The sequence below is a fragment of the Heterocephalus glaber genome, unplaced genomic scaffold, assembly GCF_053883595.1.
Source record: "Heterocephalus glaber isolate CG9 unplaced genomic scaffold, H.glaber_assembly_v1.0 deba00001479, whole genome shotgun sequence".
Taxonomy (NCBI): domain Eukaryota; kingdom Metazoa; phylum Chordata; class Mammalia; order Rodentia; family Bathyergidae; genus Heterocephalus; species Heterocephalus glaber.
The window spans coordinates 19,802,735-19,827,131 of NW_028258316.1; the positions used below are offsets into that span (position 1 = coordinate 19,802,735).

At 42.0% G+C, this 24,397-nt stretch overlaps 1 protein-coding gene across 17 annotated transcripts in view; it reads left to right on the plus strand.

Moving 5' to 3' along the window:
* Tnc (tenascin C) overlaps positions 1-24,397 on the plus strand; it is a 92,653-nt gene that overhangs the window by 11,593 nt on the left and 56,663 nt on the right. For 15 of the 17 annotated variants that reach the window (XM_087183307.1, XM_004849485.4, XM_021262177.2 and 12 more), the window contains exons 2-6: positions 14,181-14,765; positions 17,268-18,677; positions 19,842-20,105; positions 20,850-20,965; positions 21,734-21,890. In XM_087183307.1, the coding sequence (XP_087039433.1) occupies positions 14,309-14,765; positions 17,268-18,677; positions 19,842-20,105; positions 20,850-20,965; positions 21,734-21,890 (2,404 nt within the window). In that variant the 5' untranslated portion in view covers positions 14,181-14,308. Of the gene's footprint in view, positions 1-12,194; positions 12,252-14,180; positions 14,766-17,267; positions 18,678-19,841; positions 20,106-20,849; positions 20,966-21,733; positions 21,891-24,397 lie in introns of those variants that run through there. The other 2 variants (XM_021262176.2, XM_021262179.2) reach the window with 2 other exon arrangements.

A 24,397-nucleotide genomic window follows, 5' to 3' on the forward strand; every position in this document is an offset into this window, starting at 1 on the left:
GTTTTGAGGAATCTCCACACTGATATCCACAGTGGTTGCACCAGTCTACACTTACACCAACATTGGAGAAGGGTTCCTTTTTCCCCACAGGCCCACTAGCATTTGCTATTGGTTGATTTCTTGATGATAGCCATTCTTTCTGGAGTGAGATGGAATCTCAGTGTTCTTTTAATTTGTGTCTCTCAAATGACTAGTGATGTTGAGCATTTTTTCATACACTTATTTGCCATTTGTATTTCTTCATCTGAGAAGTGTATATTCATCTCAGATGCCCATTTTTTGATTGGATCTTTAAATTTAGGGGGTCTGATTTTTTTCAATTCTTTATCTATTCTAAATATCAGTCTTTTGTCTAAGGAACAGCTGGCAAAAAGTTTTTCCCATTCTGTGGATTGTGTCTTCACTCTGTTGGTGATTTCTTTTGCTATGCAAATGTTTTTTGATAAGATGAGAATCCAGTTGTTGATTCTTTGTGATATTTCCTATGTGATCAAGGTTTGGTTCATAAAGTGTTTGCATACACCTGTGTCTTCAAGGGTTTTATTTATTCTCTCTTTCAGCAGATTTCATGTTTCTGTTTTAATATGTAGGTGTTTGATCTATTTCGATTTTCATTTAGTGCATGGTGAGAGATATGGGTCTGTTTGGCTTGTGGAAAGCCAGTTTTTCTAGCACCATTTATTAGAGAGTCTATCTTTCTTCTAGTGAAGGTGTTTGGCCCCTTTGTGAAGTATAAGATGACTGAGTGTGTTTGGAGTTGTTTCTGCATCTTCTAATCTGTTCCATTGATCCTTGAGTCTGTATTTCTGCAGGTACCATACTGTTTTTATCATGGTAGCTCTGCAGTATAATTTCAAGTCAAGAATTGTGATGTCCTTTGACTTGCCTTTGTAGGCAGTGCAAATTTTAATTGTTCACCTTACATGAACTGAAAGAAGTTGCTTAAAGAGTCAGCCCTATGTAGCTCATTGTCAGTGAAATTATACATTTGAGAGTCACAAATTAGGATTCAAAATCTGGTTCTGTCTCTTAAGCCAGTTGCCGCTCCTCCCTGAGTTCCAGTTTAATTTCCAAACTGGCATAGTAGTACCTATCTCACTAGATTACCATGACAAGTGTGGTATAAATAAAGTTTTTTTTTAATACAGCCCAGCTCATTCTTTGCATATCACCTACAGCTACACCAAAGTTGAATAGTTGGAACAGTGATACTCTGAATTCATTGCTTAACATAGTCACTGTTTGATAAGTAAACATTGTTGATCCCTGCCAGTGGGCATGGTAAATTTTTGTACATAATTTCCAGTCATCATAATCTAACAAGGTGTATATTATTAGATATTCATACATGTAAAGACATTGAAGCAAAAATAAGGATTCATCCAGCAAGTAAACCTCCTCCAAAACACAGTGCCAAACCCTTTACCTGCAGGAACTTAAAGAATGATAAAAGAATTACTCATTTGTATGATTCATCCTGTATTTGCCATGACTTCTGAATTTTATCTCTTTGGCTAAATCTCTTGACTTTTCTGCCATAAATTGCAGTAAATGATCCCTATCTAGAAGAAACTTTCCCCATTTTCCTTGCTTACTTGTTTATATAATTTCATCCTTTTGGAAATGAATGGTGTAATTTGCAAAACCTTGTAATATACTTTCATTCCTTGACTGATTTCTGCAAACCATACTTTTTTGGGGGGATGGTACATAATGTGAGGCCTAATATTGCATAAATGATAGATTTTGAAGCTCCCCTCTTGTATACTTCTCACTTTTTTTATTTCTCTCACTTATTAACCATCTTTCCAGGTCAGACTAAAGGAAAACAGACTGTTATCTGGGACCAGTAAAAAAAAAAAATAGATCTTTTAGTACATTTGGCTTTGTGCCATCCCTTCAAGTTCAAAATAATAAATAAAATCAACATGTGCATCCCAATCCCCCAACTTCACCATCCTACATTGCTTCATTTTAGACATTCAACAACTGTTTACATTAATGATGTTGGGTTTCTCCTCTGAAATTCATTAGGTAAATATTGTTTAACCCAAAATATAATCTTCTTCAAATGATAACTTGGTGTAGTGGAAAGATTGAGCTTTTAATTCTGATTCAAATAATTATTGACTGGGTAATTTATTTCATGATTTCAAGCCTGCAGTTCTTGTACCGGGAAAATGGGTACTATGGTCCTTAACATTTAAGATTGGCCTCACAATTAAATGGCTTCTGTCAAGTGCCAGGCATATGATAAATGTTAACTTATTTGTTCCATTCTTAGTTTAAATGGATGCAAGCCTTCCAATCCTGGGGATTCACACCTTATTACAGACAGGTATATCATCATTTCCCATCAATACATGAGGAAATGTGAAAGGAGAAAGGGTCAGGGATTTGTTCTATCTCAGCCCTTGCACATTGTGTGACTGCAGACCTAATCTTGTGACACACTTCAAACAGAAAATAATCTAGTGAGTTTGGGAAACACTCTATAAACTCTCTTTCTTAGAGATTTCCATGAACACAAGCACATGAAAGACCCTGGAAAATCCTGAAGCAAAGAATGCTATGTAATTTTTTTGGCTTAAAATAACATTTGGTTTAAAAATAGCATTTCCCAAACATGTTTAATTAGGAAATCTTTTTGCCACCTCCCTTAATAGTTCTCAATATGTTGCAGATTATACATGAAAATACCACTTAAAGTTATACAGTTAAATGAAGTCTGAGTCAATAGTTAGATATATTTCTATATTCTCCTGCCCAGTCTATAAATCATAAAGGGTTTCCATTGCCAGCAGTCATGCAGGAGCCCAAAACATTCAGTCCTTTTGAAGTTAGTCCTTTGAACTTTGTCATGCAAACCACCCTTTGGCATCATTAAAATGGAGCAAGGAGCTGATGGTTAGGAATACTACCTCTGACCAACTGGTCAACCCACCTGAATGACATTTCTGCTCCCCTTTCTAGCTGTGTGACCTGGAGCATGGGAGCCTCCATTTCTTCATCTATAAAGTGAGAAAACTGAGAGAGTTCACATAAGGCACATAAAGCACAGATATGCTCAATATTCATTTTGACTATAGCATTTATGTGACCCTACCTTGAGAAAGAGAAAGGAGACAATGAAAGCAAGCCTTGCTTAGGATCACATAAATTAATGGAGTAGGCTTAGTTTTCCCTAAGAGTCCAGTTTCTTGCTAACAGTCTTACATTTGGGGGTCATATTCTGTCACAGTGTAGCACACATGACTGAACGCAATTCTGACAGACTTTGGTCCCACCTGGCTCCTTCTGACTCAGGCCTCAGTCAAACAGAATTCTATTCATTTGAGATTCAGCACATTGAGTTGGAAAAGATTTCCAAATCTTTCTGTTCCTACTATGCCAAATATTTGGCACACATTTTCCCCACTCTCCAATCCTATGTTGAGTTGTCTCTGTAACTTGTCCTTCCTACATAAGTCTCTAATTTCTTAACCTTGGCTCACATACCTGAGAACTCACTTTCCAAGATTTGTGAAAGAGATAACTAGATTTCTTAAAATTCTAGATGAAGGATAAAATAGAGAAGGCCATTGTTCCATTGGAAAATGAATTCAGATCTATTTTGAAACAATTTTCCAGAATTTTACAAGAATCTATATTATTGCCACTGAGTCAGACCTGCTTTTTATTTTCCTTTCTGTCTAGGAAAGAAATTGAAGAGAAAAAGCAAAGCTCTGCAATTTCATTTCAAAAATTGAAACCAGACTACTCCAGGGCAGTTTGTGGTCTGAATGTATCAATGGATCTAGTTATATTTCATCTGAGCTTTTCTTAGGTATACTAAACCACAAATATGAATCTCATTATGGCATCTAGATGGAAATATTTTATGGATTAAGATTTGTGGGTTTAATTTGGTTGGTAATGAAACTTTTGTTCAAGGGTTAAGAGGTAGGAAAGGAAGGAGAAGGCCATAAAATAACAACAATGCTTCAGCCAAACAACTTAAGAAAAACTCGGAATTTGGGGAATTTTGAGTTTTGTACTTAATACTGGCCATTTGGTTTGAGTCTAAAGTGAAATCTAAAATTAAGTTCGACAGAAATACTGTCAAATTAACAATATGCCATGGGTCACTGGAACCTAATAGACCCTAGAATTGGGGCCACACACATTGGCTTATTTTGCCTGAAATGTGGATGTTGTTTATCCAAGGTCACATGAGTGCTGAGATGAAGTGTGCTTCTGTTCCTCTTTCCACTGTTCAATTGGTTGCACTTTCTATTACATTCTCCTATGAGACCCCCCTCCAATCTCCAGTGTCTTAGTTACTTTTCTCCTTGCTGGGACAAAATAACTGACACTCAAAGTTAAAGGAGGAAAGCTTTATTTAGCTCACAGTTTGCAGATGTTTCAGTCAATAATTGGCTGGCTCCAGGGCAGGGTGGTGTGGCAGACAGGTATCACAGAGGAGAAACAGTTCATGGTGGGCAGAAGGCAGCAAAACAAGTATGAGAAGAACAACCATGGCTCTTTATATTCCTTATATCTTATCCAGGCTACTTAAGGTGGGTAGCACTCACACCTCTAATCCTAGCTTTGCACCATGAATCAATCCCAGCATCACACACTCTAAATCCAGCCACCTCTGAAAAAGCCTCACTTAAAATTGCATAAGGCTTTGGAGGGGCATCTAGACACAAGTCATAACATTCTGCTCCTGGTCCCCCAAGGACTGTTGTGTATCCCTTTGTACAAATGGTATTTAAGTCCTAACAGTTTCAGCATTGCTGAAAAGTCCAAGTCCAAAGTTTCCTCTTAGATTTAAGGAAAACTCTTAGCTGCAAGCCCCTGTACAAATGAAAAGAAAGTTAAACTCTTCCAACATTCAATGGCACAAAATAGACATTTCCATTCCAAAAGGTACAAACAGCACAATAGCAAGGAATGGTAATAAAGCAAGACCGAAATCCAGCAGGGCAAACATTAAATCTCACAGTTTCGTTTCCAGCATCCCTGGCAATCTGTGGCAAGTCGTGAACTCCAAAGGGCTTGGGTGATTCCTCTCCTATGGCACTTCTAGTAGTTGTAGCTACCATGGCTTCTTTCTTTGGCTGGCTTTGCTCCTTCCTTGTTGCTTTCCTTGGATGATCCATGTTCCTGGCTTCTCCAAATTTCTGGGGTCTCCACTGCACCTTTTGCTTCACACTCACAGCTTCACACACTGCCCTCTTAGAGGCACACTACCTGGCCTCCCAGGCCTTCTGAAATCTGGGTGGAAGCCTTCCTGACCCCACAACTCTTTGCATTCTGCGTGTACCTAAAACTAGCACCACATGGATGATACCAATGTCTGCCACCAGCTGTGGCAGTAGACAAGCTTCCTTCTCTCTTGGCTGTAGGGGTCCACTGACTATGAACAACTTCCCTAGACTACCACTATTCTGGAACATGGTTCTCTGGGGCTCTCTTCTCAAAGCAAAGTCTCATTTTTGCAATTTTGAGACGGCAAAGGGTGGAGTCCTGCTGGTTTTTGTAATGTCCTCAGGCCATCTTTTCTATTTTACTCTTCTGAAATACTTGGCTTTTTCTTGTTAGGCTTTTCAGTGACCAATGTTTCTTCTGTTCCATTTGTGCAGGCTACAACTTTACTGGAGTTTCCTTTCTGCAAAAACTCACAACCTTTTCAATCATTCTGCTGGGCTTTTTGCTCTTGATTCTCAACATAAATCTGGTTAAAAGCCCTCAACAGTAGCCATGACACCACCTCAACATTAGACTGCCTTGAAATTTCTTCTGCAAGATTTATTAGTCTGCTGCCCTTAATCTCAGTCTCAGGCAAAGTCTCTGAACATGAGCAAAATCCAGACAAACTTTCTGCCAAGCCATAACACATATCATCTGGAGACCAACAGCCAATGCAGTCCTTCTTCCCAGCAGAAATCTCCCAAGCCTGAACTTAAATAATAAAAGGCCACAATTCAAAAGGAGAGAGAGAGAGTGACCTAAATTTAATGAACAATAGATACTGCAATAAAGTCAGAAGGGTCAATGATTAATAAGCCAGGATGCTTCCTTCACACCAAAACCTAAAATAAGAGTTTCACAGTGATATGTTACAGGCCTGGTAGGTCTACTTTCTGCTAATGCAATTCGTTCTGGTCATGCAGAAAGCCTGTCTGCACTCAGACAACACTGGGCTCTCAGGAGCCTGGGGCACTGACAACAATTCTTTAGGAAGGAGGGAGATCTATCTTAGTCACTTTTGTTATACTTAGCATGGTATCTGGTAAATAGTAAGTAGTTACCAAAAACCCAAATGAATAAAAACGAGACTAATTACAGATTTGAAGTTGTGATGAATTCTCTGATACATCTTGAGTTAGAAGGGATCACAGAAATAACTACATTACTCACCAGGAAAATAAGAGTATTTGTTCGCTCATACTACAGATAGGAGAATGTGCTATGTGTTGACTTCAAACCAAGAAATATTTTCAGCTATATTGTAGTCAATATACATATACTATGCTTTTATTATGTTGTAGACAGTGTTTGGAGTTCATATGAAGACATGAAGGTCTCAGATGTAGTCCTTGCCCTCATGGAATACAATCTAACTGCTGTATGCTAACTTAGTATATGGAGCTATCTGTACATAAACACAAAGTAGAATTAGCTAACTTCCAAAGTAGAACTATCTAATTTTCTCAGAAGGTATACAAACATAAGAAAGTCACCCAAAATCTTTTAAAAATAATATATGGTGGCAATAATATCAGATCAAGTATTCAGACAATTCAAAAGAGAGAAAGCTCAATCTTTAGTTGAAGTTATCTGAGGAAACTTGTAATAATGGATATTTATTTTAGTTTTACTTTGAAGGACAGATAGACTTGTCCAGACAGAGATGGTGAAGGAGCTTTCTAGAATCCTCTGAAGTACCTGGAACCCTCTCCCAAATGTAATAGAAATAGCATCTCAGAGTTGTGCATCAGCTTGTCTCATCTTTATAGCAGGCACCAGGAAGTCTGGCACCTTCTAGATCCCAGGGATTGGCCTTTTAGTTCCCTTCCTTGGGGTTGGAGGCTATAAATACTGCCATAAAGTCAGAAAGGTCAATGTGGGTCTGTCCTGGAACCATAACTCCTTTCCTTGGCCCTCCAGCACAAAGGCCACCTAAGATGATAGTTCAATGCACTGCCTTCGGACTCAGGTGGACTTGGGTTCAAATCCTGATGCTACAACTAAGGAAATATCTGAACTTACACAAACCATTTAATGATTCTACATCTCCATTTCTTCATCTGCGGAAGGAGGATGGAGTCAACCTCGTGTAATTTTATGAGAATTTGAAATTGGATATTTAAAATGGTTAACATAGGATCTGGTTAAAATAAACACTCATTATACAATATTTCCTCTTATCTTTATTACATCTATTATCATTGTTAGTATATCAACTTCTCCCTGATCATCTAAGTTCCCTTTAACCAGTATTTGTCAAGACTATGCCCTTTCTCCTCCAGGAAGCCCTCCATGAACTTTATGGCTTAGAATGACACTGCCTTCCTTAATTCTCTCTCTTAGGCTACCAAATCTTGCTTATATGTCCTAGTTTAGGAATCTCTGGGAAGAGGAAATCACTTTTTATTCAGCCTCCTTTCCTCAGTGTCCAGCATATTGTGTAGCTCCTAATAAATAAACATTGATTAGCTTTGAAAGAATCTTAACATCTATACTCTTGCTATTGGCTTTGTGCCACATTCCCAACCCCATAGCACTTAGAGCTTCATAAAGAGTAAATCTACAATGCATGAATTTAAAAGCAATTACATTTTCCTTTGGGAGGAGGGTGTGAGCCTTGTTATATACAGAGCATGTTTATCTTCACTGTTGTGTCAATCCTGCTTAATGGTGTGGCACATGGTAGGTAGTTAAGAATTAAGCACTCAAAAGATGGGTAAATGGATGGATAAATAAAAATAAGCTTACAGGACCAAGAAGTTTAAAAATTGCTTAACACTGATATTCTCCAAGTTCACATCCTGATATTTCTCTCTGGAAACAGTTACAATGACTGAAGACTAAGAATTAATAGAAACCCCACCGGACACCATGAGGTACACGTCTATAGCTACTCAGGAGGCTGAGACAAAAGGATTGCAAGTTCAAGACCAGCCTGGGCAACTTAGCAAGGCCCTCTCTCAAAAAACAAATAAAATAAAATAAAAAGCCTGGGGATGTATGTGTAGCTTAATGAAAATCCTCTGGGTATAATTCCAGTACCATGAAAGATTCTGAGGTGGGGGGGGGGGGGTGATAGGCTTTCGTTCAGTCATAAAGTATTTACAGTGTTGCCTAGCATGCGCAAGGCCCTGCAGTCAATACCCAGTGCCAGAAAAGAGAAAAAAAAGAATGGAAACCTTTCACATATGCTTTTTTTTAGTTTTTTCTTCCAGCTTTAATGAGGTATAATTTATGAATGAAAGTCTACAACATAATTATTTAATATACACACACTTTGAAACGGTTAACAGACTTAATATAGCCATGATCTTGCACATTTACCCTTGTATGGGGTGTGTGTGTGCGTGTGTGTGTGTGTGTTGAGAATACTGAGGATCTGTCTTATCAAATTGCAAGAGTATAATACAACATTATTAACTATAGCTACCGTGCGATGGTACATTTCTTTTGTAATCCCCCAAGACCCCCCTGTCCCCTCCCCAGGATCTGGGGGAAGATATAGGCCTCCATCCTAGTAGCAGGATGACGTCTGAAAAGCCTTGGCCAGTGAACTGACCTCCCAGAAAAGGGCCGCAGCTAGGCTTTTCCTGCTACTGAATTAGACTAGATAGGTTAAGGGGAAAACCAGGGCTAGCCATAGCCTTTTTGCTTTCCTAAGGGTTTCAGAGGATCCTTATTACTTGACAAACTGAAACACTAAGAATTACACTCTTTCAGGAAAAAGGCAACAGTGGGCTTTTTCTGGGGGAAAAGTGGTCTTTTGGGGAAGAGGAGACTTCTCAGAATTCTCTTACAATTCTCTTACTCACCAGAGACTACCCTTCTGTCAACTGCTTTCTTCAAAGGACCCAAGCAATCATGCACACCAGACACTAAGATTTACTTTTTCCTAGTGTGAACTAATTGTTTGGTGTGCATTGTCTCATTTGATCTCATTTATTCTCACTTGCAGCTGAAACGACTTTACTATGGAGTTAACATTAGTGTTACCATTTTACAAATGAAAACACTTAGGCCTAGAGAGGGAATGTTACACATCAAGGTTATAACTACTACCTACAGTCCTATGGAGTCATATGGAGTTGCCACTACCTAACCATTTTGATTCTAAAAAAAAAAATGGCAACTCCATATGGGTCAAACTAATGCCTAGTGGCATAGCCAACTTCTAACAGTATCAGGCTGACTCTAGATCAGATATTCTCCAGCATTACACAGACTCTTCCTGGGTATTTATTCCACTTTAGTGTTTATCATTGTTCCCGGTAACAATCTGTTCTCATGTCTGCCTCCTTTGTAGGGCCGTGAGCTCATCAAGAGCAAGATATGCCCATCACTGTGTCTGAAAGCCCCTACATCTCCAGGCTAGCCTATAGCCTGATGTTATACTCATTTAGCTCATCTCTGTTGGACACAAGAATAAATTATTTCCAAATGAATTAATTCTTTGGCCTCTGAGTGATTGCTGGCCCCATTAATATTCTAACTGGGCACCAACTAAGGCACCACTTTACCTAAAGGGATAATTGCTTCTGAGTACTGGGACCCAAACACCCAGGGCTGGGAGAGTCCTTGGTTTTTAGTTCAAATATTTTTGATTCTTCTATGCCTCAGGTTGTGCTGACCTCACTGGGTTGTGAGGATCAGATGTCCTAGGGAAAAAAAAATCCACACTTAAGGCTGTTTCCTGGCTCCTGTCTCTTCCTGACACATTCCAAGAAGGAATTTATGAATGTTGGGAAGGACAAGGGGTGAGGGATTTCAAGAACATTTAAGAACACCCATGTAAGCAACTCCATGCTTGACAGACTGGGCACAGTAAAATTCTCTTGCCTATAAGCCAGAAGAAAATTGGTGTAAGATGTCTCATGTGTTGCCACAATGACGTGGAAACAAATTCATCTGCATCTTTAATCATCCTTGTCCCTCCAAACCTCAGGTATTTCACATGCATACTTTAGTCAACAAGAGGAATATATTCTGTGCATTACTAAAAATGAAGTCATAAGTAATTCTGAAATGTGACTCTAGCCAGTTGGATGTGTTATCATTATCTAAAAGTGAAATTGTTTATTGTTTATTCTACAGCTGTGATGAGGGAAAAATTCAAAGACTTTATTTTTATCTCTAGAAATGATCTTTGTCCTGTGGAGAGGTGCCTAAAAATAACCTTTAGTTTAATCCATGCTGCCCCAAAATGTTACCTATTAAACAGCTCACCTAGAAAGATCTCTCTCCTGTGTGCACAAAGGTACCTTCTTTAACTGATCCCCAACATATGCACACATTAGTGCTTATTCTGTTTGGGGGTGTGCAGAGAGATGAGACATCTCCTGCTTCTCTGGAATTTAGACATAGCAATCTGTTCCCCTCAACTTTACTGTTCTCAGCTACAGGGTAAACAGCACAAGTCTGCAGTCCTTTCTCATTCAAGACATTTTCCAGACCTTTCCTTACTGATCACTTCCTCTAAAGATAAGCATCTACTTAGGCTTTTAAAGAATCTCTGTAGAATAAATTGCTCATTCTTAAGATACAAAACCCTCCTATCAGACCTTGATTGTTTATGTCTAATTTAAATCTCCCAAACTGCAATCTCAAGTCACTTTCTCTAGGTCTCAGCCTCAAAGGAGACATAAACCAGCCAGTTGTCTGCATGAGAATATTTTGCATTCTTGAAGGTCATTATTTGCTCCCTGGTTTTTCCCTCTCTGGAATAAGTATTTCTAGTTCTAGTAAACTGATCTTCACAAGGTTTACCTCCTCACCCGTCAGTAATTTCTACTGCTCCTCTGATCTAGATCCAAGATGCTGCTGAGTTTGGGATAGAATTCCACTAGGATGTCATGTTCCAGCTTAAAAAAAAGGAGGCCACTCGTGTGAGCATTTGCTAGGTTTCATTTGTTCCCAGAAGTACAACAAAATAGCAGCTCTGGTTTAATGATGCCTACTATGGGCCCAATACCATACTGAGTGCTCCATGTACAGGTCTCTAATCCTTAATTCCCCCCGGAACGGTTTCGAGCCCTAGTTTATAAATGAGGCCATGATCTAGACAGGATTAGTAGCTTGCCAAAGTGACAGAGCCACTGGGTGGCATTTATACCCAAGTGGGTCTAATAGTAAAGTTTAAGCATTTTCCAAAATGTGGAAGATATGATGGGTCTTCCCAAAGCACAAAGTTGTCCACCTGCCCTCGGAGCACCATGAACCAATGGGAAATGCAGAGCACTCAGGAATGACGTCCTTCTCCCAATTTGACATGTGGAAGTGCCCATCTCTTCAATATACAGTGAAAAATCCTCACCCTACTCACACATTGATCATTACCACCCTAAACTCACTGCCTTGGAGTCTTGACCAACAATTCTAGTGGCTTTTTAGATGGAAATCTGAGTCATTTAGCAATGCAACACACACACACACACACACACACACACTTCACACAAAAGAGTTTTAAGGTAAAAGTTTAAAAACACTTCAAGCTTGCCCCATCATCCTTCAAAAACTGAAGAATTTATGGGATGAAAGTAGGAAAGGTCTTTCTGTGAATAATGAGAATTAAAGCAGGCATTCCAATAGCACATGCAAATATTTTTCTAGTAAACAAATGAAGTAGATGTTATCAATTCCAGAGAAGAGAATGTGCCAAATTCTCCTCTTTGTAACAGTCTTCATCTTTGTAACAGCCTTACCTACATCACAGATCCACAAATAATTACTTAGGAAACAAATTTGAATGAGAAAGTATGTTCAGAAGAATGGGTTTTTTCCCCTAACCACAGAGTAGTTGCCCTAAGTAAACATTACTTGAATAGTTGGTAAAATATCAATATTAATATAATTAGGATTCATCAGGAGTGTGGCTAGAATGTACTTTGTTAAATGCCTGGCAGGGGCTTTCTCGACCTCCAGACGCATTCTCAATCTTACTAAAGCATTTCTCTGTTCAGGTTTTGTTGCCCCGAGTCCCTCAAGTTTTTCACAGGCTTTCTGCCATCATGAAGGAGGTAATCATTGATGCTTTCTACTATTGGGATAAGATGTTCCTGGGGGAAAAGTTGGAAAACTTCTTACAGGATAAGCAATCTGAATCCCACAGCTACTTGACATAAACGGGTAACTTACAATATGCAAGTGTAAGAATACCATAGGCATAAGGAAATGCAAGTTTGTGAAATTCCTTACTAAAGACCAAATGGCTGTCCAATTATTTTTTGAACTATATTCAGGTGTATTTACTAATTGAAGAGGATAGTGAATGGCCTCATACCATGTATACATCACTCTCACACATATCCACAGAGTTGTGTTAGTCAATGTTGTACTTGTCTTTCTGTCTTCATTCTGTAATTTCTCAACTCCCTTAGGTAACTCTCCTATCCTCTGCTACCTGACTGCCTGTATGGTAGAACAGCCACAGGACAGATGAATAAGACAGCACAGTCAGAACTGCTTCATGGTAGCATGTTTTCTCAATACTATTTCCTTTCTCACTACGGAAGGCTCAGTTTAAATTTCACCCTTTCTCATAAGCCAGACCCTGTCATTCTTTGGACAATTCCTTTGTCTTTCAAACCCTGTGAGCAGTTAAATTCTGTACCCACAATATAAATCCTTTCCATTCCTTCTTTCTTTGTTCCCTGAGTATTAAATGGATGATTCTATTTTCTTCTTAATTGTATTGTTAAATCCCTTGAGGACAGACACCTGTTCTTGCATCTCTTTGTACCATCCACAAAACTCTGTTGTGGGAGCCTCGGGGAACAGGAATTCTGTAAGTGCTGGTCGATTGGAGGACACATCAAAGGCCCAAGGGCATCATTTCTCAGGCCTTCATTGCTGTGAATATCAATGTAAACAACTGGTTCAGGCTCTTCTGAAAACCAGACTGTTTGAAACTTTTGGATAGAAATCAAGAGAGGAAACTCAGGTACCGAAAGAAAGAGAATACTATGCCATCAGTCACATAACCAGAAAGAAGCTTGGCTGAGATTAAAGCTCAGGGTATGTTCTGGTGTCCTTCATGTTGCCCTCTGGCTTTCCTGACAGAAAAGAAGCTGTCAGATAGTGTTAAATTCAGTTTGGAAGGTCAGCGTTAAAATCACTGCAAAAGGTCAGTAATAAGAGACAGGGGTTATAAACCATTGACAGGGGTTATAACCTTCATGTCACTCTAATAAACCACTCAGAGGACTTGGCTGGTAAGTATTGAAGAAATTAATAAATACACAAGTGAGTTCTACTTAATACTCTCATTTATATCATTCTTTCAACTCTGTTATTAACTTTCTTTTTTTTTTTGGTACCGGGGATTGAACTCGGGTCCTTGCGCTTGCGCAGCAGGCGGTGAAACCACTGAGCTAAATCCCCAGCCCACTGTTATTAACTATTATGATCTTCACTGTACATAAAGTAAAATAAGGGCTGGGCATGATGTCGTACGCCTGTAATCCCAGCACTCAGGAGGCTGAGGCCAGAGAATCAACATGCATTAGAGGCTAGCCTGGGCTACATAATATGTTCAAGGCCAACCTGACCTGCATAGCAAGAGCCTGTCTCAAAATAAAATAAAAATAAAAATAAAAAATTTAAAAAGTGAAGAAGGAAAAAGAAAAGTTACATAACTTACCCAAGGGCCTAGAGTAAGAGAGAGACAAACCCATGCCCTCCTCATTCCAAAGTTCTGCTCTTTCCGCAATTCTCTGTTGTGTCCTTAAATTTCCAGAAATTGAATAGTAAGTGAAATAATCCCTTCAAGATTGCAAAATTCTTTTAGACACTATTTTATAGACTCACTACAGTATATACTCAAGGGACATCAGGAGAGCTCCAAGCACAGATGATATAAAACCAAAGTTCACTTGGAATAGTAGATATCCAGTAGATTCAATGCATAGTAGATACTAATAAGTTTGTTTTCCTTCATTTACTTGTAGAAAATCATTCTTTCAAGAAGACTGAAGACAACTGATTTGGATTCTACCCTGCACTTCTAATTTCCAAATTAGTACGAGAGTAAGACATCCCAGAACCCTAGAAACACCCAGCCAAACCCACCTCCACCATGGGGGCCTTGACTCGGCTGTTGCTGGGACTCTTCCTGGCTTTACTTGCCCTCTCTTCTGAAGGCGGGGTCCTCAAGAAAGTCATCAGGCACAAGCGACAGAGTGGGGTGAACATCACCTTGCCAGAGGAGAATCAGCCAGTGGTGTTTAACCATGTGTACAACATCAAGCTGCCCTTGGGCTCTCAGTGTTCTGTGGATCTGGAATCAACCAGTGGGGAGAAAGACCTGGCCCCTCCATCCGAGCCCAGTGAAAGCTTCCAGGAGCACACAGTGGATGGGGAAAATCAAATCGTCTTCACGCACCGCATCAACATCCCCCGCCAGGCCTGTGGCTGTGCTGCTGCTCCAGATGTCAAAGAGCTCCTGAGCAGGCTGGAGGAGCTGGAGCTCCTGGTGTCCTCCCTGCGGGAGCAGTGCACCATGGGAACAGGCTGCTGTCTCCAGCCTGCTGAAGGTAGGAGCTGGTGATAGGCCCCTCCCTGCACAGAAGGGAGAAACGATGAGTATGCAGGATCCATCAGTGGTTTCCAAAGTGGGCTCCCAGGTGCTCATTAAAAAAGTTCTTAAAGTCCAATAAATGTGGAGAATGTAGCCAGCTCTCTCCCATTCTTGGATAAGTCGTAATACCAAATGTTCCTGAGAAATTTTCGAGCACCTGAGAAATATCTTTTTGAAAACCCTTTGTATTTCATGATGTTTCTAAAACTGATTTGGCCATGAAATCTATCCGTTCTTCAGCACAAAGCCTGTGAATATATCATAAAATTCCCACCCCAAGGACCACCCTGTGTAAAGTGTACTGCTCCATCATCTGGTGGTACACATAGGGAAACTGAGGCTTAGAGAGAATGTGGGATTCAAGATTCCACAGCGAGGCTCTGAGTTGGGTCTTAAGGCCCAGGACACTGTGTCCCAGAGCTCTTACCAGTGTCTGTGGCTGACTACGGTGGTGACTGTGGAGTCAGTGGGAATGGGAAACAAGTCCCCATGTGATGGAGCCCTAACATGACGATGACAGTGGTCACGGTCATGACATGACCCCCCTCGGGGTGTTCCCCAAGAGGCTTTGTTACTATTATCTCACTTGATCCTCCCAACAGCCCTTCAAGATAAAGCTTCAAACCTCTTCTGGAGATCTAAAGAATTTAGACTTGAAGAAGTTAACCAAATACCACAAGATGACAGAACAATGAGGGATGGGGCTTTAGGTGTCTCTCTGTGTCTTCAGAGGGCATCTGTTGACACCCTGTATCCATAATGCATCCCATTTCAAGGAATTTTGCTCCTTTGGAATTACGTATTTATCCCCCTTCCTTGAAGTCAGTAAAATGATGGAAGTTTCAGCAACTTCAAATCAGAAATGAAAATCTTTATTTGTGCCACTCAAAGAAAAAGTACCAGAAACTACTTTGACAATCATTTTAAGAGTAGACCTTTCCACCCTAAGTGGGAAGTATTGTAGGTACTCAAGATTTCTAAGCAGTATTTTCTATAAGTTTTCTTTAGGCATAAATTAGTTTACCCTGCACATCTGTCAACTTCCTCACAAAATGCAGACGAAAATGCTGAGGATTGGTGCTAAAAAATAGGTTGCAATAATTGTTTATAAGAGTGCTGTCCAGTAAAAACAGAACATAACCACATAACCTTAAATTTTTAGTAGTCATATTTTAAAAGGAAAAAATAAGCAAGTAAAAGTAATTTTAATTATCATTTTATTTAACTCAATTTAAACAAAATACGTAGCTTTTACCCCAAAAGAAATATAGAAATCATTAATGGGTGTTTTACATTTTATTCTTTTATGCTGTCTTTGAAATCCTTGTATTTTATCCTTGCAACACACTGCAATTTAAACGCTCCTCAGTTCTTTCATTGTCTAATAGCTGCTTATGACCAGTAGCCACTACAGCACACATTAGATTCCCACTTTTCAAATTACCTTTCTAAAAAATGTCTTTCTTTCCTGCTGTCAGAAGGGAAATACATAATAACACAACTGTCTAGATGCAGAGAATATGAGAATTTTGTTTCTCTTCCTTGAGCGTCATGAAGATTATAGCAGTAACTTCTACAAGTTGAGCCAAGACAATATTTAAGATTCAAAAGGCTGGAGATTTGTCAGCTTTGACTTGTACCTGACCAAAACCGCAGCCTCCTGGAAAAGGAAGGGCAAACAACAGAGGTATATGAGTTTTCGAGGACAGAGTCAAGTTGGAAGATGTCCTAACACAATTTGAAAGCCACTTTTTAGCTGCCTCATTTCATTTATGGAAAATGAGGAGGCTTCCATGATGTAGGCCCACATACCAACTTGAGCCAACCCCAGAAAATCTTTGGAAAAGAAAACAGATTCACAGGAGTAAGTGCTTCCTGCTCTCATTTAGCCCCAATGTGCCCCCAGGAAGTAGACTCTCAGTTCCGCTTGACCTGGAAGGAAACTGAGCTCCAGAGGCTCAGTCCACTCCCACACCTGGCATAACTAAAGTCAAACAGAATTCAGTTCAGTTGAACAACTATTTTGAGGTATCTCTTATATGCCTGACCTTGACTAGGAACAAAAGAAGTAGTAACAGCCCTAAATAATGACTTTCATAAGGCAGTGACTTGTATCACAGGAGACATGGGACTCCTTGGAAATGTGATGAAAACTGTGCATTCTTTCCCCAGGGGTTTTGATACACACACACACACACACACACACACACAGTATACACTATCTTTACATAAAGTCTACAATTTGAGAGAGCACAGGTTTAAATTCCGATACAACTGGAGGTGAGCCCAATCTGAGTCCGCACACTAAGCAATTGGTTTTCAAGCCCAGTGGAGCCTAAGAGTACAACCCTCCTCTGTCTCTAGATCTGGTTTAAGTTGGAATCCAGGTTTTGCAGGTAGATCTGGAGAAATGCCATAGACGGAGCCCTACCAAGAGTCTCTGTTGTCTTCCTTGCAGGCCGCCTGGACACCAGGCCCTTCTGCAGTGGCCGAGGCAACTTCAGCACTGAAGGGTGTGGCTGCATTTGTGAACCCGGCTGGAAAGGCCCCAACTGCTCAGAGCCTGAGTGCCCCGGCAACTGTAACCTGCATGGTCAGTGCCTCGAGGGACAGTGCATCTGTGATGAAGGCTTCACGGGGGAGGACTGCAGCCAGCTGGCCTGCCCCAGTGACTGCAATGACCAGGGGAGGTGTGTGAACGGGGTCTGTGTCTGCTTTGAAGGCTACGCGGGGACTGACTGCAGCCAGGAGGTCTGTCCCGTGCCCTGCAGCGAGGAGCATGGCAGGTGTGTGGACGGCCAATGTGTGTGCCAGGAAGGCTTTGCAGGAGAGGACTGCAACGAGCCCCTCTGTCTCAACAACTGCTATAACCGTGGGCGCTGCGTGGAGAACGAGTGTGTGTGTGACGAGGGCTTCACAGGTGAGGACTGCAGTGAGCTCGTCTGTCCCAATGACTGCTTTGACCGGGGCCGCTGCCTCAACGGCACCTGCCACTGTGAAGAGGGCTTCACGGGCGAGGACTGCGGCACGCTCACCTGCCCCAACAACTGCCAGGGCCGGGGCCAGTGTGAGGAAGGCCAGTGCGTGTGCGACGAAGGCTTTGCGGGTGCCGACTGCAGCGAGAGGAGGTGTCCTGCCGACTGTCACAACCGAGGACGCTGCGTTCACGGGCAGTGCGAGTGTGATGACGGATTCACGGGAGCGGACTGTGGGGAGCTCAAGTGCCCCAGTGGATGCAGTGGCCACGGGCGCTGCGTCAACGGCCAGTGTGTGTGCGACGAAGGCTACACAGGGGAGGACTGTAGCTGGCAGCGGTGCCCCAGTGACTGCCACAGCAGGGGCCTCTGCATAGAGGGCAAGTGTGTGTGCGAGCCAGGCTTCAAGGGCTACGACTGCAGTGACATGAGCTGCCCCAACGACTGTCACCAGCATGGTCGCTGTGTGAACGGCATGTGTGTCTGTGATGACGGCTACACAGGGGAAGACTGCCGGGACCGCCGCTGTCCCCAAGACTGCAGCCAGCGGGGCCGCTGTGTGGACGGGCAGTGTGTGTGCGAAGACGGCTTCACCGGCCCCGACTGTGCGGAGTTGTCCTGTCCCAACGACTGCCACGGCCAGGGCCGCTGCGTGAACGGCCAGTGCGTGTGCCATGAGGGCTTCACCGGCAAAGACTGCAAAGAGCGAAGGTGTCCTGGTGACTGCCACGGCCAGGGCCGCTGTGTGGACGGCCAGTGTGTGTGCCACGAGGGCTTCACGGGCATGGACTGTGGGCAGCGCTCCTGTCCCAATGACTGCAGCAGCTCGGGACAGTGTGTTTCAGGTCGCTGCATCTGCCGTGAGGGCTCCACCGGGGATGACTGCTCAGAGGGTGAGTACTGGCGTGAAAATGGGCATGGTTACGTTCATGATGGAGGGCATGCCGGGTCCGGGCCAGAGGGCTGAATGCTTATCGACACAGAGTCTCACTTTGTATGTTAACATGTTTATATGAAACATGCGCATGTGGGCACTGACTCTTCCAGGGAGCTGTGGTCATTTACTTGGTACAGAGCTACCTGGTTATGGACTCAAAGGCTCACAGAGGTTGTATAATTTTCCCAAGAACAGACAGCTAACGCCTCATGGAGCTGGTATTTTAGTCTGTCTCACACATTTGTGCTAAGTTTAACATCCAGTGCTGGAGGTGAAGGGATGGTACCCCTTTTGCTAAGAATAGACCTCTTTTCCTACTCCCCACTGACTTTGAACTGATAGCAGACAAAACCCCCTTATTTGGATGGAAGCCATAACTCAGCTAAATTGAACTTACATAAAACAAGTGGTTTTAAATGTACACATGGCTAAAGACTAACTGCTGGTCACCTACAAGGTAGACCTGTCTCTTAAATTGTCTTTTTGTTACTGGTCTTTATCCCAAGGGCTGTGACTCCCTAAAGGAGCACTTTACCCAGCAGTTAGCAAAGGGCATGGGTGGAGTATATGTTCAGGAAAACACTGGTTGGGTGAAAATACAACCAAACAGGACAATGTTCATGTTTAATGGGAGTCTTCTTTGTACCTCTCTCATTCATCCATATTATAATTGTCATCATGAGAAGCTCTGCCATCCATCGGTAGCCAGAGCTCAATGTCTAACATGACCAAAGCAAGGCCACCTGATTAGAAAGAACACCAGGCTAGCAGGGAGGGCACAGGAGTCCCAGACTTGCTGAGGTGAGCGAGCTTGGGCAGACTCAGAACTCACCTTCCCATGCTGACCCTGGACCAGGACCAGAGAGTGGAGAAATAGGGGGGCCCAGGTTACAAATATCCCTGAAGTCCACACTACTGCCGAAAAGCTTCAGCCCAATACCAAGAGACTAATGGAATCTAGGGTGAAACTTGTGTTTTAGAGACAATGGAAGCTGGATTTCAAGCGGGGAGCTTCAGACCTCTGTGGATAACCATGGAAGAGACAGAAGTCCAGACAAGTAAATCTAGGGAGATTTTACGTGGCGTGTTACTGACTCCAGCCCTTTCTAATTTCTGCCAGTGTCCCCTCCCAAAGACCTCATCGTGACAGAAGTGACAGAAGAGACCGTAAACCTGGCATGGAACAATGAGATGCGAGTCACAGAGTACCTCATTGTGTACACACCCACCCATGCCAATGGCCTGGAAATGCAGTTCCGGGTTCCTGGGGACCAGACATCCACTGTCATCCGGGAGCTGGAGCCTGGTGTGGAGTACTTTATCCGAGTGTTTGCCATCCTGGAGAACAAGAGGAGCATCCCTGTCAGTGCCAGGGTTGCCACCTGTGAGTGAGCTGAGCTCCTTGTGCCTGCTTGCCTGACTGAGTCCACCCTGGGCCCAGCCCTCCCCTGCCAGCAGCTCTTCAACCCAGCAGTTGTCCTTTCATGGTTATACCAAGTGACAGGCCACATCCCAGTGGAGCTTCTCATTTTTAACCAGGTCTTCCTCCTCACTCTCCTCATGTCTTTCCTGCAAGTTGTTCCTTTAAACATCTAGCATCAGCAGAATTACCTTCATACTTGAAGAGCAAGCTGTGGCTAGAAATTGGCCCTTTCTTGCTTCCTAATATTAATATAGGCTGCCAACTTACTGAACTTGTACTGCATGTCAGGAAGCAGTCCCAGCAGTCTATGTGGACTTTATCACTCAGTTCTTAATGTATTCCTAGGGGCAGTCATAGTTACCTCCTTCTCTCGGGCGGAGGCAACTCAAGGCATTTTGTACAACTTACCTAAGGTCAAATATTGGTAATGATGGAGCTTAGATTCTGGCCCAAGTCTGTCTGATTCTAAAGCCTGTGTTTTATTAATGATATGAATTAGCAATTATGCAATCATACAATTAGTCCTAGTATTAATTTTCATCCTGTGTTATAGTAGACAGTGCTCCAGAGGAACCTTTAAAGAATCGTCTTTGGTTATCAGTCTCAGAATGATGGGCATTCATGATGAGCTCAGTGGATTCATGACTGTGTGGCCCCTCTGGACTTCTGCCTGTCCTTACATTCTACTTGTACTCTACCTTACAGACCTGCCAGCACCTGAAGGCCTAAAATTCAAGTCCATCAAGGAGACATCTGTGGAAGTGGAGTGGGACCCTCTAGACATTGCTTTTGAAACATGGGAGATCATCTTCCGGAATATGGTAAGTAAGGAACATGAGGAAGCAGGCATCCTTGACCTCTAGGATATGGAAGATGGCCAAAGGACTCTGAAGACTTTTATAGCACTCCATTTCTTTACCTTTGGGGGAAAGATAAGGCTATAACTACAACTTTCAAGGTTTGCACATATATTTTAAGTGATGTTCATTTCCCCCTGATTTTAATAAGTCAAAAAATATAGCATTTCAGGCTGAGAGCCTAGACAATTAAAGATTAAGTTATTTCTAGGTTTTTTGTTTTGTTTTGCAAATCTCTACTTGGAGGCAAAGAAAAGAACCATTCTCACCCTCAAAACACCTCCAGGTCTATCTCAGATTTGGGCATCCCTTCTTCCCATGCCCAACAGCTCAGGCGAGGTGGGAGATTTTATTACTGAATTTAAACCCAGGCTTTGATACCAACTATCTGTCACCAGAGGACAATCACACAACTTCTCTGATGCCAGCCTCTTAGTCTGTCAAAGCAAGGGCTGAGTTTGTGGTTTCAGAATTCCTTTGGCTCTCACATTCTGTTATGTAACTTTCCTGTCAAAGCCTGAGTAGAAAGATTACAAAAGGGAGAGATGAACAGGGGAAATACCCGTCATCTTTGTGCCGTCATCATCTAACACACAGCTCTGATACGTAGGAACTGCCTAATTGATAGAAGAAAAAATGAAAGAGGGAGAAATGAATGCAGAATGAATCAGCCATATAAATGAAGAGGCTGGCACCTTCTCTGAGTCTCACCAAGGTGCTCCTGTCTTTCAGAACAAAGAAGATGAGGGAGAAATCACCAAAAGCCTGAGGAGGCCAGAGACCTCCTACCAGCAAACTGGTCTGGCCCCTGGGCAGGAATATGAGATATCTCTGCACATCGTGAAAAACAACACCCGGGGCCCAGGCCTGAAAAGGGTGACCACCACCCGTGAGTATCCTCTATGGCCCATAAGAGCTGCCAGGGCCTCATGTCACCCATTGGGTGATAAAGTGCCCTGTCATCCTACCAAGACTCAGTTTTGCTGATTAACAAAAAGCCCAAATGTTATGGCTTAAAATTTTCTACTGATTCATAATTTGGGGTTGGGCTCAGCTGAGCAATCAGCCTGTCCTTGACTCGATTACACATCTGTGTGGTTTTGGGACTCATCAGCCCAGGATGGCCTCAGCCAAGATGGTGACACTGTGCTACACATGGTCTTCTATCCTTGGGAGGCTGTCCCGGGTGTGTCCATGTGTCTATGGAGCCGGCTCAGGACGGCCCTAGGTCGCTTCTGTCAGAGCAAATCCCAAAGCTAGGCCAGGTTTAAGGGTAGGGAAACTGATCCAGATCTAGATGAGAGGAACTTCAAAGTCACATTCCCAGGGGCATAGATGCAAGGAGATAAGCAAGTGAGGTGGTTGCAAACTATCCACCACATCGTCCAATTGAATTCCAACACACATCCTCATGACAGAGACAAGGCAAGCATTTGTGGGTTTGTTATTTTGGTGGGGTTTTTTGGTGTCTGCATGTTTATTTTTTCAATTTTTATTTTTATTATGCAGTGTGTAATGATGACATTCCTCACTGGGAGTTGGTACATGTACAGAACACATCTTAATTCTTTTTTAATCCCCTTCTCCTCCCTGCCCCCCCACATCTCTTGGTCCCTTCCCTTTTTGAAAAAGATGCATCTCCTCTTTAATATAGAGCAGAATAAAAAATAGATAATAGGAACAAAAGGCAGAAGACCTTTATGTTTTGGGTTTCTCATATAAGAGTAACTGTGATATTTAACCTTATGTGTCTGATTTATTTTACTTGACACTGTCACTCAAGGTGCATCCATTTTCCTATAAATGACTCGTTTATCTTTCTTTATGACAGAGTAGTGCTCCATTGTGTATAAATACCACACTTTATTTATTCATCTGTTGATGGATATATAGGCCACTTCCAAGATTTAGCTATTATGAGTTGTGCTGCTACAAACATGGGTGTGCATGTATCACTGTAACATGATATATTTAACCCATGTTACATTTTAGGAGCGTAAACTGAGGCCTAGAGAAGCTGAATCACTTTAACCAGTACCACGAAGGCCATATAGTTAGGGCCACAGCTTTCAGCAAAGACTCGTTTCCAAACTTTAACCCCATTACCACTAGCATTGAATAGGCTCTGATTTTTGCAGAATATTGATTCCATGTCTTCAACAAGAAAACCTAAATAAAATTTCACTCAATACTAATGTCATCAAAGCTTCTGAGAGTGGAAAAGAACAAAAAAAAGATGTAAGAAAATAATTTTGAATTGCCGTTTAGGAAAGCCTCTTTACTTTCCAAGATAACATATGTGTCACCTTGAAGGAATGGGCTCTTCTTGGCAAGGGATTGTTGGAAAAGTTAAAACTGTTTACTAGTGACAAGAAAAAAAACATCTTGCATTTAAGCATTTGCACATTTTGCCTAGCTTGGGGCTAATTCATAGGCGTCTCCTCCAGAAGCAAGTATTTTCCATCATCCTGACCACATTCCTCTGTGGCATGGAGAAGGCAGGTACCAACAGGAGAAAAATCCTTAGATCACCAGGAAAGCACAGAAAAGATTAAGCAAGTGCCATTCACTGTGGAGAAAGCACACTGGAAATACAACAGACATCTCTTTCACCCAGCTTTTTCTTTTTAATTTCAATTTGAGGATTGGCTGCTTTATTTTCTTTTTACTGAATAACAAACACTCCAACATTTAAAGTTCCATAATCATGTAAATATCAACATTGAAGGACAGATACTGCATCTTGCTAACATATCTGAAATTTTTTCTGGTTTAAAGGACCATAGGCTTTAAATGGAAAAAGGGTTTGCTTCTCTCTGGCAGCTAGATGGAACGTGTATTATAACTATATTGACTGTTTTGACTGTGAATATTTTGAGAGGTTTGCTATATAAAACAGAAAGAGCATGGGCCTTGGGTCCAGTCAGTTGTGAGTTTGAATTCCATCTTCATCATCACTTTGGAAAAGGCCATTTCTTCCACCCTCAGATCCAACATTTGCAAAATGCATTTGCAGCCTCTTCCTCGGGAGACTGTCACAGGAACAGAGTCACGAATGACAAAGCTTCATGCTTGGAACATGACCAGTGTGGAGCAATCATGCTCCACTATCCGGGGAAGTGAATCCAGGCTGTGTCAGTGTCCTTGATGGAACCCTACCTTCCTTCCTAAAAGGATACTAAGGAAGGGGGGGGGCATGGTTAGAGCGCACACTAGCAGCTTAGAAGGACAGGGGACAGGCAGCATCACGATCTGTAGCATCATTTCCATTGTGCCGTTTATGGGTTCATCATCTTCTTCCAGAAGAAACTGATTGATCAAAACCTAGACTTCAAAAGTAGATCGGGCAGGATGTTTACAGTTGCCTATGAATCATTCCCCCTTCTCACAGGCTGC